Source organism: Acanthisitta chloris, unplaced genomic scaffold (assembly GCF_000695815.1).
Source record: "Acanthisitta chloris isolate BGI_N310 unplaced genomic scaffold, ASM69581v1 scaffold2668, whole genome shotgun sequence".
NCBI classification, from domain to species: domain Eukaryota; kingdom Metazoa; phylum Chordata; class Aves; order Passeriformes; family Acanthisittidae; genus Acanthisitta; species Acanthisitta chloris.
The window spans coordinates 16,437-36,031 of NW_008687398.1; the positions used below are offsets into that span (position 1 = coordinate 16,437).

General features: G+C 38.6%; 1 protein-coding gene across 1 annotated transcript in view; it reads right to left on the minus strand.

Annotated features, from left to right (window-relative positions):
• Positions 1–4,205: 4,205 nt before the first annotated feature.
• The window catches only part of MAPK12 (mitogen-activated protein kinase 12), a gene marked incomplete at its 5' end in the record, with an annotated part of 32,378 nt that continues 16,988 nt past the window's right edge, over positions 4,206–19,595 (minus strand). The window contains 8 exons of the mRNA XM_009080556.1: positions 4,206–4,276; positions 5,075–5,248; positions 6,616–6,694; positions 7,456–7,535; positions 9,577–9,648; positions 10,286–10,400; positions 13,125–13,172; positions 14,812–14,841. Coding sequence (XP_009078804.1) covers positions 4,206–4,276; positions 5,075–5,248; positions 6,616–6,694; positions 7,456–7,535; positions 9,577–9,648; positions 10,286–10,400; positions 13,125–13,172; positions 14,812–14,841 — 669 coding nt within the window. The remainder of the gene's footprint in view (positions 4,277–5,074; positions 5,249–6,615; positions 6,695–7,455; positions 7,536–9,576; positions 9,649–10,285; positions 10,401–13,124; positions 13,173–14,811; positions 14,842–19,595) is intronic.

Sequence of the window (19,595 nt, forward strand, 5' to 3'; positions counted from 1 at the left end):
TTTGCCTCTCAAAAATAACATCACATTCAAAAGGCTGCAATGAAAGGCATATGAGCTGCATGCCTCATTCTAACTTTGCTGGAAAATGCACATTGTTAATTACTGATGAAGCAGACTGTGAACTAGAAAACTCTAGCCTGGAAATGTAACAAGGTTAAGCATAAAGGAGCTCCCACTACAGAGCAGGATAGCAGCAGACAAAAATAATTAATCATTAAAATACTTTCCTTGTCCTCACTTACCTCCTTGCAGAGGGATGCTGTTCTTAGTAGTTACAAAGCATGCATTGCTCCCATGCCTGAGCTGCAGGTGGTGGCTAGGTGAAAATGCAGTTTTCAGACCATTATGTTACTACCCCATGGGCAGCAAATAATCTGTGCACAAGAACTGCTCATTAACTGGAAGTCCATGAAGTTTCAAAGAATGTCTATATAATGGAAGTCCTCCTCCCTTGATCTTTCTCCAGCTCAGGCTTCTGAATTCTTAAGAAGACCTAGGAGGAGATTTTAAGTGCTGCAGTGTGTGAAACTGCTTCCGGGTATTGTTTGACTTGTACAATCAGTTGCCCTCAGTGTATGCAGGAGATGGTGAATTAAGCAGCAGAGGCAGCAGGTGTTTTGAGCCCCTATTCTTTTCTGTAGTACCTGCAGGGACTATCAAAATACAGGAGTATTTCATACCAAGATTCAGTGAATGATAGCATCTAACAGACACTTCATTCTCTGACAGCCTTAGCTGAAGTAGACGAGAAGCATCTGGTACTTGCATTTGAACAGCAGATCAGAAAGTAGGAAGCTCAAAGAATCCCACCCAGCTCATATGCCTGATAGTTCCAAATCAAGAACAAAGCACATCTTCTGAGCACATTTTGCAGGACACATTAGCACACACCTCAGTGTTAGCCTACTGAGAAAAAAAAAAAAAAAGTCAAGAATTGAAGTTGTGAGGCACATCTGGTCCACATTATCAAATTTCAACATGAATAATGAGCCTTCAATGCAACAAAGACTAATATTTAAGGGGACATTCTTGCTCTAAAACAGTCAGGGGGCACAGAGGTCTTATACATCCTACTGAAACTCTGTTACCTCAAACTTCCCTGTCCAGCTCAGAAACTTATACTTGACGAGATGCATTTGCTTGACAACAGTCAATCCAACTTTGGCTTTTAAAATCAGACTGAGAAATGCAACTGCATTTAAAGACTGAAATCCTGTCCTTCAGAACAAAGAGAGATGACTATTAAAATTCAAGATACTGTACAAAATAATTAGGTGGCAGTAGTACAGTCATATCAGCTCTATGGCTGACTCCAAGTTTGGCAAATGGGAGAAAGGTTAGCATCTGTGGTCTGACTTCCAAAAGAACTACATCATCAGCTCATATTACATGAAACATACCTACAATATTAGTTTCATACGATTCCGTTTACTGAAAATAATATTTTCAGGACTGATTATGCATTTGGGAATACATACGGGGAAATAAGACCATTATCATGTAAAAAACAAATTCCCAACCTTTATTTGTCACAATACATTTCAAGTACATGCAGAATATATTTACATTTCTCTTTAAGGCAAACAGAAATTGAGTCCTTATTCCTGAGTTGCTTAGCACCAGTAGAAATAGCAAATAAAAACTTAGGAAATGTTGTCTCTCCCTTTGAAGCAGCAGCTGCTTCCTATGCAAAATATTTCTGCTTTCACCTCACAATTCTTTTAATGAGCTACTTATAATCTCTATTGCCATTTGGAGCCATTTCTGCAGATTTCAATCTCTTCGCAGAAACTTTTTGCCAAGACATGACAAACTTCACACATTTATTTTATCTTCCAGAGTATTTGCTGACTAGTCAGCACAGCAGTACTTCTGTCCTTGACATATGCATCCAGGTCTTCAGTTACTTTAAGAGTTCTGTATTCCTCTAGATCTAGAAAAACGAACATTCTCTTCTTATGTCTTTCTCAGGATTGTTAGCTGCTTCTCCGATGCTAAGGTAAGATTAAGAGAAGGAAAGGTTCACCTCAGCCAATGGAGGATTCTAGGGCTTGACTTCACTAAAGCTGAAGGCAGGGCAAAGTGAAAACGCTCACTGCAGTGTTGACGTTCAGGAAGAAAAGGCAAAGCAGGTTTTCAATTTAAAAAATTGCTCCCTCCAAGTCTGACTAACATTTGAGCCATTTGCATTATCTCCAGACTTAGGTATTTGCTACAATTTAGAACCTTGAGTTCCATTTAACATATAGAGGCAGCATTTGCAAATAAATTTTTGAGACTTTCCATTTCCCATTGACTGGCTCTATCAACCCACTAATTCCAATAGGCACTTTTCTCCCATGACTTTTAAAGGGGCCACAGAGCATGATCCTAAGAGAAAACATCTATTCTGTAAAAAATAAAGTTCCTATTTAACACAGGAGTGTAGGCCACGAAGAAAGTCCATAGTGCAAAATGGAGTATGACTCTTAAAGAGTGCCTTCCTCCATGACCTGTAGTGTGGAAAAATGTTTTGATTCAATTTACATTCTCTGCCTTTTTTAATGCATTCCTGAAACTGTAGTTTTTAATAACTTGTCAAATACATGAATTTAAGGTTTCTATTACTAGTTAGTCTCTAAGTGTCCATCTCAGCTAATCAATACTCATCACAAACAATTTTTAAACCAAAGTTAATATTTACAGGTGTTTAACTTACACATTCATTGAAAGAAACCAAACAACTGTGCCTTGATTAAACTTCTGGTTTATATTGGAGATTAAAGCAAAAAACCCCAAGTAATTTCTTACTTCTTTTCCAGTTACTACCTGCTAAGGTCAAACATCTTCCTTCACATCTGTTTCACTTAGCAGTAAGACACAACAGCATATTGCATTGGCAATAACCCAAATAGTCAATTGTAGAGACACTACCTTTAAGAAAAACAAGCAATCTCTCACAGAAATTCTTCACAAAGGTTTGACAATTGCTTTTCCCTACTTCTCAGAGACTATTACGAACTAAGCACCTAGGAAAACACATTAAGAGGTCAGTGAGAGGAACTCAGGAAGCATCTAACCAATCTATCCCATCAGGAACCTGACTACTTCTGGTAAGGCACCTCTCAACAGAAGTCTGAAGGTTTTTCCAAGTAAGATGAGTTCAAAAGGCTAGAAAAAGGAATAGTTGTTATTCTGTACCTGGCAACAGCTCTGTACATTGTGAACAAAACAGCTTGCTGCAGGTATTCCCAACAAACAGCTGCAGCACAGCATTTGGTCCTCATTTCATTTTCTATAATGTGACCCACAAGCAGCTTTATTTCTAAAATCAGCACTGGTGATTCTATAACCAGTAAATGGCCTGAGATGATGTACTTTCCCAGTGATCATTTCACCACTAAGATGCTAGAGAGCTTACACAATTTTAGAAAGTCTGAAGAATTTCTCCCTAGAAATCCTTGGTCCCTAGTCTACTATACGAAGAGACTGCACTGTATTTAGACAAAAATACTGCATCCCTTGACAGTGACTGTATACTCAGCAACTGTTCACCTAGTGTGTTTGTGAAATCTTGTCCTGCTATGCTGGTTTCTTTGAAGAAATTCTAGGACATTGAGCCTTCTCTGCTTTTTGCCTCTTGTCCAGATCTGTCAGAACTGTCCAGAGCTCAGGTTCTCTTCCACTCCTGTAGGACAGGGCACACAGGCTTTCATTTGGGCTGTGTCTCTGCTGCCCACTGTAGTAGTTGAGATAGAAGATGATTAGCCTCTGGAGGCATCTTGGCAAAGTGAACTATTCCAGAGGAAGTCACATGAATACTTCTTGCATTCTAGATGGTTAACTGGCCTTGAGGAGCAGTCATGGCACATCTCTGGCATACTCTGTCTCGGCTTGCTTGGGCTGGTAACTTGTACTCTTCTGATCACTGAGTTGAGGAATTTGTCCTGCTTGCTCTTTTGAGGATGGCACCAGGTTATCACAGTCTGAATCCTTTGGTGCAGAAGGAAGAAGTTGTAGGCAGGAATAAGTTTCTGGATATTTTTGAAATGCTACTCCCAAAGGCACCAGCTTCTACATGCAGAGTAAAAGACATTGCTCTTTCTTACAGTGCAGATGAAACAGATTACTTACAGTTTCTTTAGAAAGTTTTATACACCTGAAATGTCACAAGTATTTACAATTTTCTGCTTTCGTCAGAGTTCTGAAAAGAATGAGTCATACAATTACACTGCTGTCTCCTTTGAGTCTGATGTCTGTGGTGGCTTGAAGTTCAGTATCTCTTTATATGTAATGCCTGGAAAACACAGAATAGACATAGCATTGTTGGCCTAATCAGAAAAGAAGCTGCAGATACACGAATGAGCAAGATGCAACCATGGTGTTGGGCTCTGCTGTAGCTCAGGAAGAGAGAGACCTCTTCAGGCAAAAAGAGAGAAAGAGTACAAAAACTAAGGAATCAAGGATCATATTTTCACCATTTCAGAGTTGAAGAAGCAGCCCGCTACGAAAATGGTGTAAGTGCTTTCAAAGGGATGCAAGTATTGCCTTTGGAGTACAGTGGGCAATATACTCAGAAAGAGCTACTGAGCACATCAGCTTTAAAAGTCAGGTCCTCACTCAAAGCCAAGGTACAAACCTCTGACACCAGATGAAAACAAAATTCAGGCTTAAAACATGTGCCGACAGAGATATGTTTTGTCTCCCCCAGAGAACCTAACCTTAAGGCCAGGAAACTTAGCAGTGCTATTGAGCCAACAGCTGAAGAATCTGTTTGCTTGTCCTATTCATTGGAAGGCAATGTTACAGAAACGGTTTCTTTTCTATGTTGCAGAAGATGGGAGGACAGACAGGGGAAGGGGAAAGGTAAGAAGAAGAGCCTCTGTTAGGAGGCAGAGAAGAAACCTTTGTGGATTGTTCCAGGAGGACTTGATAAAAGGAACACTGGCTTATCAGTAGCATTCTCTACCTTAATGCTGTTTATTTACTCTGCTCCATCAAAAGCAGAGAAGGCAATTTGTAAAGGGGAACATTCCTATTTCTAGATGGCCTTTCAATCTGGTTATTTTTGAAAACGCCACAAAACTAAACTCACGCTTCCACTCATCCAGCGGAAGATCCATGTTATCAAATGTGTCATCATATTTCTCAGCTTCAATTTCTTCCTCAGGATCATGAATTGGTTCAAAGTAAGGATGCATCAAAGCCTCAGCTGCTGTGACTCGCTTCTCTGCATCCAGCACCAGCATCTTCTCCAAAAGGTTTACAGCTGTTGCACAGAACACAAACAGTGCATTCAAATCATACAACTGATTCCACTTGTACGCAGTAACATTGCCCTGGAGTTATCTCAAATAAATACACAGAGTAATAAAGCAGATTCATTGGGTGTGCATTCTATAGCCAGTGGGGCCCATCTGTTTGACAACAGTGTTGTGAGCAAGTTGGGATGTGTACAAAGCCTGATGCAATGCAGAGGTGCTCCCTTGCTTCTGTATGCAATACAGAAAACATCACCTCAGCTAATGACTTCTCAGCTTCTGGCTCCAGGACCACTGTGCTTGGGGCTTTCCCCAGTGCCTTTCATAACAGCCACCGTGTTGTGGTTCTAAGGTACATCACCACCTGACAGCAGCAGAATGAACAGATGAACAGCTAATGAGAACTGCTCTGTGTGTGACCAAATCCAAGCCCAAGTACACTTTGAAGTTCACTACAACAAGTCGGTTGTCCATGCTCAGAATCTCAGAGCTGACTTTATCTGCTATGTGGTTTTGACCTCAGGCAAAACAATCCATTACAATCTCGTGTGTTTCCCTCTAGTGGATTTGGATCAGGTCTGTTGTTAGACTGTCAAAACAGGCTAGTGTAAACAGGTACGATGAATGATTTGTTTATTTTCTGTTTTTCTATCCTGAAAGGATGTTCCTGGCTTGGGTGAAAGGAAATAGAGGCAGCAGTATGGGACAGGATGCTGCAACTCCTGCTTGTCACGTGTATTATTTCCAACTTTCTCACCCAGTCAAATGGCCACAGAGGTGCTAGGAAGAGACAAGAGTGTTTAGATGACTCTACTCAAACATTTGCTGATGAGATTTGGGTAGTCATCTCAGAGCACTGGCTGCCTCAGGCCCTGTCAGTTATGCACACTTGGTATGTCTTCCGGCTGTTCATATCCGCTGAGTGCAAAGCAGTGCTTCTCAGGAATGCACAGATGTTTCTCAGGATGGATTAATTCCACTGCTAAAATGTCAGCTTTCTATTTCCCAGCATTTCAATTGTTGATCAGATTGAGCTTTCAGAATTATATTGCAGATACAATACAGAGAAAATTTTATTATATATATTTAATTTCCCAGGGATCTTGGGAAAGCTGCTTGAGCACCAATAAGTAGGTGATGGATCAAAGCCTAAAACACAAAATACTTTTTTTTTGATGCTTCTAAGAAATATCTGATTCCTGGCAGGGCTTAAACTTGGCAAAGGTCAGCCACTACAATCAAAGCTATGAATTATGGAAAGCAAGAGATGGCATAGCGCAAGAACAATCACATCACCTGTCACATGACTGACAGTGCTGCTGCCTCCAGTGCAAGCACAAGAACAGATTGTACACATCCACACAAACTGTCTTACCCAATGGATTCGCATACTTCAAGACGGATGCAAAATCTTTTTTCTGGACTTTTGGGAGGCTTTTGATATAGTTTTTTGCCTTGAAAGAAAAATGGATATTAAATTAGAGCTTTGTCACTTTTGTAATGTGACAAAACTAACTATATGCTTAATAGGTAACTCAGTGATGCTTTACACAAATGCACATTGTACAAATGCATTTTTCTGGGTCATAAACCCTGGTGATATTCACCTTCTTGCTGAACAGAACAAACAGAACTTTTTTTTCCTTCAAATAAAGCCTTAAGACCATGCTTAAGAAATTAGAATGTAAAGCTTTAACCATTAGTGCTCCATATTGAATATATTAATTAGAATAAATATGTATCATTTGAAAGAATGTTAGTGAGTTTACCAGAATCTCTAGAAGTGAATCTTATACAGTAATTCATTAGTATTTAAATTCTACAGTTAGTCTAATGAATAATTTTAGGAGGGACATCCACATAAGAACAGGAGAGACATAGTCAAAGACATTTGCAAACAACTGGGTTTTCTGAATAGGTTCATGTTTTCAGTATCTTCCCAATAAAAGCAGTAATGTATCAGCTCAACTGTTTAGGTACACACTGGAATCTTCAAATATTTAAATACACAGATTTATCAATTGTTCTAATGATTTTCTGTCATTTTCACTCCCATCTCCAGTAGCTATTGTGGGTGCACAAAGCACTTCAAGGTAGAGATGTCACCAGGGTCATTTCAGCAGTCAATATATATTATCTCAGCCAGTTGAAGAACAGAGCATGGCTTAAGTAAAATTAAAGAGGTGTAAACCAACTGACAAAGCAGAATACTCACATCTTGACTGTGCAATTTTTGAACAAAATCTTGAGTTGGTGTACCTGTTATTTTCATTATTTCTGTGAGTTGGTCCAGATCTGAATACCAGAAATAAGGAACAAATTCTTAAGAAAACTAAGCACCCTGCAAAAATAATGCATTTCTTCCCAGTTGAAGAATAAAGCAAAAATCTCAATTCAGTGACTGAACAGAAGATTTATAAAAGATGAGATGAAAGTCTTCTATTTTTCTTGCAAAAGGCAAAGACACTGAAAGCACCTGAAATAAAATATCCTATAATTTGGGAACACATAATTGAATCATCTGAAAAATTCTCTATTACCAGGCTTCTTCTCTATTTTTGGACAAAAATCAGTCAAAAAATATTAGAGTATCTGAACAATCAACACATGTATTGCATGCATTGCCCTGGTCTATCCAATACTTAGGTGACACGGAGGCAGGGAAAGTCACAGGGAACCTAAGATGGTTTGATAACAAAAACCAGAGGAAACTGGTCTGCATTAGTTCCCCACACTGAGAAACTTGAAGAGGAAAAAAACTAATTCCTCTCCTCCCCATTTCCCACATGCTTAGCTTGATGCTGAGTTGTTGGGAGACATTGAGGTGAGGCATCAGAACACTCCCTAATCTGTGTCCTAAACTCGCACAGATTAACCCGCAACACTATTAGCTGTTTCAAAGAAGAAACACCGTATTTACAGGAGGCTAATGCTGCAGAGAAGAGCTTTATGATTTGTTTGCTACTCTGGTAAGAGCAGCAGATGAAAAGTAATAACCTAGACCAGAGCTCATGGAGTGCGAGGATTCCACTAGCCTCTGCAGAAAAAGGCAACAGTGGGTAATGCTGATGAAATTAATTAAATAAATAAAATTCCATACCAAGTTGGCGTGATAACCTATTCTTAATTTTGCAACAAAATCCTGTAAGTTAGCTGTTTTCTTATTCACTTACCCACAGCTGAACCCATGGCTGCATTTCCCTGACAGGTAATAGAGAGTCATATACTTCAAAGCCCAGCAAGAACTATTATGCTGGGATAATTTCCTTCACAACACAGGACACAGAACTTCAGCCAGTAGTTCTGAAATCTCCAAAACTCAGTATGACTAAAACACTAACTCTTCCACTCTTATATTTACAGTGCAACTTGAATTCTGAGTAACTGATTTTCTTATTTTGGCACCAGAATGCTCAAGGTTATCATCAGTTGAGAAATACTGTATGTTAGCCCACAGCTGTTATTTAACAGTTTTCTTTGGTGTATTCTACTTTTCTATAGTCCCTGTTATTTTTTGGGGTTAATGCAACCTCTCTCTTGAATTATTTTCCTCACAAATTTGGAATAACATGATCCATTCAATGAAGTCCTGATCTGACATATAAGTACTTAAATACAACTGAAATAAACCAATTGTGATTCTGTAAACAAGTGTTTGCAGACAAGCCATTTATTGACTGCAATTCCACAAGGGAGAAAGCAGTGCAAAATGATTAGGCTGAGCTGTCAAACATAGATAGCTAGGAAACAACAACAACAACAAAAAAAAAAGGTAAAAGATTAGTGTTGTCTTCTATTAACACCATCCCCTAGTAACTACCACAACTACTACTATCAAGTAAGTATCACTTGAAGTTGAATTATGGCTTAAATTTAATGATTCTCTTAATTCCTCAGCAATGAAATGATAGGAATAAATGTTTTCTCTATATCTATGTTTTACTATATGTTATTTACATACCACGTTTTGTAAAAACCTCAAAAAGCACGAAATGGACTAGTATGTGCACATAAGCCTTTATACTACAGCAAAATCTTCTGTGCCTATCCTGGAATTGTGGATCTGTTGCTTATAAATATGCCTTTTCTATTATCGTGGAACCTTTTAGCTGATGATGTGATTCAAAGATTACCTCAATTGAAAAGAACCAGTTAATACCATTTTAATTGACAGATGTGCAAAAGTGGTCCAGACATAAAATACCATTTAATGAAAAAGGTGCAAGCCATTTTCCTATTCAATTTATGCTCACTATTTTTTGAACAGACTTACTGTCTCACATAAAAACCTCTCATAATATTCATACATTAGTATCATAAATTCACCGAAGGATACGATCATTTCCTTTGAACAGAGGCCTCCCTGTTATCATCTCAGCCATTATACAGCCCACAGACCAGATGTCAACTGAAAAAAAGACCAACAGGCACACTAAATTGCTGAACACTCGTCCATTTAAATGTGCATAAAGTTTAATTTAAAACATATTTTAAAGAAGTATAAAAATTACCTTTATAGCCTGTTATAAAATAAACGTGTGCCTTGCCGAGTATGATGAACAACACAGGTAAAACAACCAGACTTTCTAATGAGCAAACTGGAGATCTCATAATATGCAGAATGAGTTTCTCAGTCACAGGCAGATGTGCGTGGGAAGTAAATTTTCAATGCTTTTGAAAACTTCCAGAGTTATCCCAGAGTTACATGAATTCCCTCTGTCTGCCATTCCCCATGTCTGTTCGAGTTACAATTGGCACATCTTTGCAGGAACACAAGAACTGAGACCAGACTATCACATCTGTATACATTTATGCCACTTTTTCCCCAATCACCTTGGCAATTTCTGTTACTCATATATAAAAATCCCCAAACTCACAACCACCACACAACTACCTGCAATTTATCTACAAGAAAATTTTGCATAATCATGTTGTCATTTCCACCTCCAATTTCTCATTCATTTCAGAAACAAAGACTTGTTTATATATTGCCTGATGCAGTGAATGCTTTAGCTCTGGTAAGACATTTCTAAAGAGATGCTGACCTGTTTGAGTATAATGCATCCAGTTAAGTATGACCTCTGGGGCTCTGTACCACCTTGTTACCACATAACCAGTCATCTCACTGTCGGTGTGCCTTGCCAATCCAAAATCCAGAATCTATTGTGGAAGCACAAAGAACATCCTGATCAGACACCTAGTTATCTAGTTCATGCAGACTTTACAGCTGTAGAATACATAAAAAATTGGAGCAACCTGCAGAGATTGATTTATTTTTGTATCTTTTTCTTATTGAAGTGCCTTGCTCACATTTTAATAATCAAGACAGAAGTAGCACAGAGCTTTGAGTATTTTCAAGTTAGATACTCCTATAGCAACATGAAAAGCTGTAAAACCAGCAGAGAAAATAATAAATTGTTCCCTTATTACTTAAAAAGATATTGGACACATTCAATGTAACTCAGGGTTGGAGGTCTCCTCCAACCTTGACAATTCTATGATTCTAAACAATGCCCTGACCATAGAAGCACCACTGCATCATGCTACGACTAAAAGAACAGCAACAATTCAGCTTGTTTGTAAGACTCTCAGATATTTATCTCTAGATATAGCAATGTGTATGGCAGCAAGGTTAAAAATGAATGCTATGGCCTTTTGTCAGCTTCTACAAAATTTGCCTAGCAAGGCCCACCTGCATGGACCATCAAAAGATGGTGCCAAAAGATGCAGCCAACAGCAAGGAAATTCCACTCCTGGAATGACAGCCAGGCTGTATTTATCAGAAAGTTTGTGCATCTAACAAAGGAAGCCTGGGTAAGTAAAGTCTAGTCAAGATAAATCCCCATCACCCACAGACAGCTGAATGCGCAGCTTTGCATGAACAGCCACTAGTTACTGTGCATATCAGGCTTCACATATATATGGACAGGGCAGAAGTTTTTCCTAGGACCACCTGGGCATTGCTTGCCAAGAGTGATGTTTTTGTAATGCTCTCTGTAATTAAACATTCGAACATATTTCAGGATAATTTCAACATTCCCTGGCACTAACAGAAAGGAAAATTATATTTTCATTCATGGATCAAGAGTACAAATGTTATGGCTTATCTTTATTGCCACACTTGAAATATTTCCATGTTTTCCTCATATCTGCTGATTACCAACCAATTTAAAAACAGCAATAAAATGCAAAGAGAGACATTTTTATTCTTACCAGTAAAATGAAGTTGATTATGGCTGATTCTTTGGGTACTGAAAATTTACTGGACTAAAAATGTTTGCAATGGCAAAATACACTTTTATATAGAGCTTTCAAATTATTCTACATATACAGCACACATTATGTATTCCCAGTAACACGGCAGGGAGGGTGGAAGTAAAAGGTTTTATGGAACAGCTCAAAAGCCAGATGTACCATCTATTCTGTCACAGCTTTTTACGCATTTTCCCTGCTAAGGCTTGTGACATGAGGAGTTGGCAACAGCTAAAATATAATTTGGCTTTGTATTTTTGTAAAAATAGAAAATGACAGCAGCAAGAATTTCTGTGTATTATGTTTTAACTTCATGATATTTTTCATTTACACATTATTTAAGCTCAGGAACAAGTGTATCTTATTTGTACTTAGTATTAACATGGTTCCACTCCAACAACTATCTTCACATAAAGCTTTTTTTCTCATACTCAGATCTTCTACTTTTCAGCTGGAACTTTCACAGCAGTTTTCAGAGAAAGTTTGAAAATCCTTTTTATAATTCAGGAATTGTGTAAGAAAGAGCAAATTCCCCTCAGTTCCTCAAGGACAGCTCCCCTTCGACTCAGCAAGCTTAATTTTCTTCATGTACTTCAGCAGCTGTAACAAAAGTAAGTTGTAACGCTGAGTCTGCAGAAAGGGCAGAGATTTCCCCTTATGTACTCTTCCCTTTTCTGATACCTATGTAGAAGTTGAGAGCATCAGACGAGGGAGTCAGAAAGCTCATTGTGAAAGATAAAACTGAGATTAATTACCAGTTCAAAGAACTGTTCCAACTTCCCTAGCTACTCATTGCCACCAGGGTTGCTGCAAGGGAAGCTGCTGAGTGCACAGACATGGGTGGAAAAAAGTTGGACTAACCCTGGCAATATGGTCCTGTGCCTGCATAAACTGACTTTGAGAGAGCACACTCAGGGCAGGGGCACATCCTGCCCATTGCACCCGAATGCACACACAAGGGGGGAGTCAGCCCAGCTCCTTCAGGCTGAGGGAGATCCCAGTTAAATCCTCATCTTGATATTTTTTATGCACACGTGTCAATGAATTATAGTTTGCTTTCTGTTTGTTGACTGGAGTTGCCTTCTGACAACCAGTATTTCCTAATTGCAAATTTGCACTTCTCTTCTGCATATGATATCAGAGCTTACTGTACAAAGCAAAGTGCAAGGTCCCACATATGGGTTGTGGCAATGCCAGCATGCCGACAGGTTGGGTGGGGAAGTAATTGAGAGCAGCGGCCAATCTCAAATTGATCATTGCCTCTGCCATTCTTACAAACTGCACATTTGTGTCAGTCAAGCACATACAAATAGGAGGTAAACAGAATCTCACTATTCAGAGTTTTATTTCTTAAACAAGTATTTAATTATGATTGTGGTGACTGAAGTCAGACAGATGGGAAAATGCTTATAAGGAGTAGTCTCATAATTTTTTTTCAAGACTGTTTCCACTGCCCATTTGATCCTCTTCCCTTCCATTTTCCAGTGTTCCTCTATTTCCCCACGACTCCTCAAAGCCTGAGGGTTGAAAGCCTGGCCCATCAATGAAACCAGCCAATATCTGCAGCTGTTGCACCCATTGCCTTCTGTCTTCTAATATATCTGACTGTTCTTTCAAAAAAACATAGCCTACCTTCAATTCACAGTCTTCATTTACTGCCAAGTTTCCAGGCTTTAGATCCTGTAAGCAGATTTCAAATGGATGTTATTTGTCAAATTTATAGCAAGCACAATAGAGCACTAGTTCTTGCTTTCATTCTTTCTTTCTTTCTGACAGGTTTTATAGTTTTCATATAGCCATTGTGAACAACAACAGGTAAAACAATGCCATAACAAATAACACAAACAAGGACATGAACTTCCATATGTTTGGCTTTTTTCCAGTATGTTTCCCCTCTCAGACAAATCAACTTTCTTCTGCTAGAATTCAGCACAATACTTGCCGGTGAAGGAACTCACCTTACTGTAAGTGGGGCTTGGACATTGATTTGTTTCATTTAATACTAACACCACAAAGTTAAGAATTCACTATATATATTTCTGGACTGTACATACTGCATATCAAAATATACTTTGAAAAGGTTCCAAACTCTGATAGACTTAAAAGGAGTACCAAAGGAATCAAAAAAGATTTTACATAAAAATGTGGTCTCTTCTGTGGGAAAATCAATTACCTAACAAAATCAGTAGAATGGAGACTGCACAACATGAAAAGAAGTATTCCCTTAAGTCTCTTTAGCTATCATAGGGACTTCTGATGATCTTCAAAAGTTACACAGTTTAGCAAAGGGAAGATGAGACTAAGATGATATTGCAACAGTGACTCAGACATTCACAGCTAGAAAATCAGAAATAATTGTTCCTTTATCTTTTTCAAACCTTTGCTTGACACACTTTAGCACAAGATGTTTAGAAGTATCTTCTCTCTGAACTTTTTAACAGGCATCCACCTGCTTGTACAAAGATGTTTTAAGATCAGAGAAGCCTTGGAGAGAAACAGTTTGGTGCAAAGAACCATAATGAAACCAAGAAGCTCAAGTGCCATCAAGAAGGAGTTTAGACAAAGACTAAGCAACAGGAAATTTAGACCACAATCACAGCAGTTGCAAAAATAAAAATGTAACTATATTACACTATTTTGTCAGTTTGTGTAGTTTCTCCATTCAGCTTAAAGCTATTATACAATGTGCATTTTCTGTAGTGTTCCTGATCATTTATTGCAGTTTCTACTGTTCTGATGCAGCTTTGGGGGAAGATATACTGGCTTGGTACGACAAGGGCATCATTCAGAACTCCTTCATCCCAGTGCGAAAATGATTTTAAGTGGACTTTCGACACAGCAAGGATTCAAAAATAATCAAATGCTTAATTTCTTTCAGAAAAAAAAATTGAGGTTTTGAAGACTCTAAAATTTTGGCCAATTTTTTCAGTTTCTGTGGTTCTCCCCTAACTCTGACCATCAACATCATGTTTACAGAAAATCTAAACATTGCTTTTAAAAGTTTAATCTTCATTGATAAAATACAAAAAAACCCTCTTATCCATCTCAATTTAGACACTATTTGCCCTAATGGAGACTTACAACACAGCTTCACAAAGTAATTTAAGAAGTCCAAATCTAAGCTGACTCAGTGCAGCTCGAGTGCCCAACTTACACTGGTGTAGCCATGCCACCTTTTCTTCCTACTGAAGAAGAAACCAAAGGCATCAAGGAACTGAGAAACTATAAACAGAATTTCAGACACATTTACAGGTATGATTACATACAGGCACTACTGGCATCAAAAAATATAAACATCTTTCATGTTGTTTCAACTTACCCTGTGAATTATGCCTGATGAGTGAATATACTGTAAAAAGAAAAAGTATTTTTTTAGTTAATGAGGTCCTGACTTTAAGAAGTTGCCTGGGATAGAGGAGAAAGTACTTTTTCACAGTGCTAAAGTAAACTGAAATTGGAGAATGTTTATTTATTGCACAGAAGATCTTTTAGCTATTAACATTCAGAAAATTAAACTAGCATTTTGTCCTTCCCCTCCCCCAATAATGAGAAACCACAAAATCAGTTTGAGTGCTGTAACAGATCATATAGGTTTTTTTAAGTCTTACCATACATAAAATGCAGTTTTCAGATAATTTTTGGCATTTCCAGATACATATATGTATCACAATAAAACCTGCTGTTCAATATATCAGAAATGCTCTCTTGCAATAGAGGTCTCTGGTGTGCCATCATAGTTTAGATTCATATGCTTCAACAGCACTGACTTATAAGTGATCCTCAAGACTGGGATGAAGGCCAGTCAAGGTCTCATCTGAGAATTCTCACTACATGCTACAATATTTCCTCAATGAAACACAGAAAGGTCATGTTACAAGACACTCTCCTTTACCTGAACATATTCATCACACATTTGGTGACCTGTCTAGACAAAGGGCTCACAGAAGTCAAACCAATACACCCAGGATCAAATACAGACGTTTGAATCCATGACTGTCACCAAATGCTCCCCACTGAGGTATGCAGTTCCTCTCACTAGCTGAATGATGCACCAGAAGACACTATTTTCATCATGGATAATAAAAGGAGCCTCTAGTAACTAGTTCAGACATAGGCATCTCTTGCAAGGATTGAAATGCACGAAGTTGTCCTCAACTGAGAAGGTGCTTTCCAAGACTGGCCCGGGATGTGCTAGTACTGTTCACTTCAGGTGTGGGGAACTGATCTGAAAACCCCACAGACCATACCACTGGTGGCAGCTCATACTGCTGGCACTAAGCAACATAAGAACAATCAAAGTTTTTTCATAAAAAGACTCCAGAAAAGAGGGATGAGATGCAAATCCCACCAGCTTCACCTGCAGAACTTTCATTTTTATCCCACCCTGAAGAATGGGACAACTGGGAAAAGAGTTCCTGGGAACCAGCTCTCAGAGCCAGGAAAGACCAATCAGGAACAGCCAGAAGGGCATCATGGAAATGAACAGAAACACAGAACTTTGCAGGGTAACTGCAAATCAGCAATGACAATCTTCTTCCCCAGCAGCATTCAAGACAGGCAATTAACCTTGTAAATGCAACAATCCCTCTGCAAAGGGATCCTCATAATCCAACTGATGAGGGCCCCGGGAAAAGAAAGCAAAGATACAGATCACAGCCAACTTCTTCAGACAGATCCAATGTGCATTTCAGACTTTGGTTTCTGAATTTAAAACCCATACAGCCTCAGCAGCACAAGATCCGCATTTAAGGCACCAAATTTTTAAATCAGTGACTGAATTCACTTCTTTAACCCTGTGCCTACAACTTTGCCAATCCAACCCAGATCGTGGTAAAGTCCTGCTGCTGCATGGTTGCACTACTGACTTCTGTGCCAGAGCTCAGGCAGGTCTTGGCATCTGTGGTAGATGAGCTCCTGCTACATATTACTTGCAGATTAGGCAAGGCTTAACATCACCAGCAGGAAATGCCAAGGCCCTTCGCAGGATTTCCTGGGGCAGACACAAGGGGCTGCTCACCAGAATGTAGGCTATTAAACCACTACAGCAAACAAAGAACTACAAAATGTTCTGCATGAATGTGCACAAAGTGGATTGGGATGGTAGGAAGAGGAAGTCTGTCAATTGTACATGAAGACGAGAAAGGATATATGCTCTTTTTTTTTTTTTAAAAGAGAGGTACCTGTAAGTAGCTTGACTCCCAATAAATTAAGAAAAAAGATGATCGAGACAGCTATAGCAGAAGACAAGGATATCACAATGTCTACTTGAACTTTAAATTACTCCTATGTCTTCTAACTGAAGCCTCTTGACTTTCCAGAGCAGATGCTTAAAATATTCTATAGGCTGTTTTTGCTGGTATGACTGTACACAGTAAGGAAATAGCTTGCAGACCCAGTTATTCTACACCTAAGAATGTGGCATGTAGAAACAGGAATTAAAGGTCTATACCCTTCAGAATTTTAGTTAAAGTAAATCTTACTTATCTGGGTGGAAGTGTGGTTTTGCTGGTGTTCTCACCCCACTGAAGTTTTTATGAGTGTTCAACAGCACCAAAATCATGTTAACACTTTGGGGAGAGCTCCTATATTTTCTAAACAATCCTCTTCATACAAGACTACTGAGATTACATGAAATAGCATTTATTCCTGATGCTAATGGGCTCATCAGCCTTTTTGTATGCTGAAATACTGATGCTGTAATGCAGTATTTCTTTAACAATAGCTGCAGTTTTTAACTGCAATTTATTATCCCCTGGCAGGCAGCAGCACTGGAACCAGTTTTTGTTCAGAAAAATTTTCAATTTCTGTTCAATAACTTTCTGAAATGGGATCCTGCTTTTACTGATTCTCCTTACTGAATCAGCCATTTATTGACAGATTTTTCATTCTTAACAGGGCAAAAAGATGCAGATCAGAGCAGATATATCATTCACAATGTTATTAACACTTCACCTGAACAATACGTGATTCAAGAACCCAGTTAATGTGAGTGAAGTGCCTTGGAGCACAGGAGCTCTGTGCATTATTCTAAAGACAGTTTAGGATATGCGACTTTCAGACTGTGCCAGGAAGCCATCCAACAGTCGCCTAAATTTTAAGCATGTTTGTCTGTATATGTAATCTCTACACAAAATAAAAAGATAATCAAAAGGGAATTAGAAAAGACTCAGGAGAAGGTGTTCTAGGCAACATGCAAAAAGAAAATGAAGAGTGACTTGGCAGGGAAGGAAAAGCTGAAGAGGAAATGAGTGAGGGGGAAGGGAAGCAGAAAAAACCCTCAACATTAAGACGAACAGAAAGCAGTAAATAAAGACAATGAAAAAAGAGAACTAGAGCAGGTAAATCTTACAGTAAGTATGATAAAAGAAGCTTCAACAGGTGTTTTTGCATGGCCCAAGACCTATTTGTCTCTTCTCAAACCGTATGAACAAAGAGAGAGGACTGACAGCCACCTCTCCAGACCTCTACAACCAGAGCCCAGCTGGGATTCCTGCAGAAAAAGGACCCCAGTGCTGGAAAGCTCCAGCCCCTTCCCACCTACACACAGACATTTATGTTCAGCTTGCCTTCTGTACTCTTTAACAATATGCAGCTTTTCTGTCAAACAAAAAAACCACTATTATGAAAGCCCTTCTGAGTTGCGAGCTCAAACTTAAATAAAACATAATGCTGGACTAAGGCATGACTAGGAAACAGACAAAGGAGAGGCATGTCACTGTTTTTAAGTGGTGTCAAATCACATTGTTTTTTCCTATCACAGATGAAGTTAAATTCTGATAAATTACAAGGCTCACTGAAGAAAGGAAATGAGCATTTAATTCTCTGCTGGAGGAAGAAAGTAAAATGATAAGAACTGACAAACAAGGACTGTACAGACTTGCAGAGCAAAGGCTGAGGGCTTGACACAAATCTTCTCGAACTCAGTATGAACTTTGTATTGACCTAGATTTACACTTTCCCTTTTTCTTTTTTTTTTTTTTTTTTTTTTTTTTAAATCAAGGCTGTTGAGCATTTGGGTAAACAACCAATCCAGAACCAGCCTACAGGTCAAATGTAGAAACAAAGTCTGCAAGGAACCAACTTGGGGACTTAGCAAAAGTCTCTCTTATCCTTCACACTACATCAGTCATGCAGTTTTTTCTACATTCATTTAACTGCCACATGTAAACAGGTTGTCACAATAGTATATGCAATGTGACAAAAGTGATGAATAGCCTTCTTGTCTTTGACGAGACATAAATACAGACACCACGAAGTTCTTATGTACTTTATAAAGGACAAATGCATATTGCAGATTACATCTTTAACAAACACCACCCTACCCCCGCTAAAATAGAGTTCATCAAAGTTAAAGGTGAAAAAAATAAATGTGCATTATAAAAGTGAGAGGCTAAGCTTGGGAAGTTGAGTTTTACAACAAATATGTACAGTGGCGTACTCCTCCTTCCCAGGTGTTGCAATAATTTTTCCCTTAAAATGCCTCAACTGAGTGCTAGCTAAGTATATGTTTGTTCTCTCTGCCCTGCCAAAAGAAAAAAAGCAATCTAAGTAAACACAGATGGGCTGTCTTTAATTCAGACACAGTAGACCTTAAAAAGTGCAAGATTTTAATGCAAAACTTGGCAGATCCTTTCTTAAACAACTAACTTACTGATATCTGTAACTGAATAAACAAATTACTGACTCATTTTCTTTTTTTCCTCTGCATGTTATCAACACTGCAGACAGCTTAACCTGATTCCATGTACAGACAGTGCTACAAGAATGTACCTCAAGCACTGGTCCACTCCTATTTCTTAAAAATATTTCTATCCAGGTGTATATTTCCAGCTGGATTAATTAGTTCAAGAAGAATCCAGAATTTAACGGAACAGATACAGTAAAGACTGTTCTCAAATGTTTGCTGTGCAATAGGAAATGACAAAACAGAGTTCAGTAGCCAAATAACATCGTATTTCCTGCTGGTAATTTTGAGGTAAGTACAGTTGTGCTCTCAAAAAGTAGGAGAAGACATGAAATATTCAGACAAACCACTTCTTATAGAAGATCTAACACAGTTAAAGAGATCAGAGATAAATTTTCTAAGACTATCTCAGCATTCCT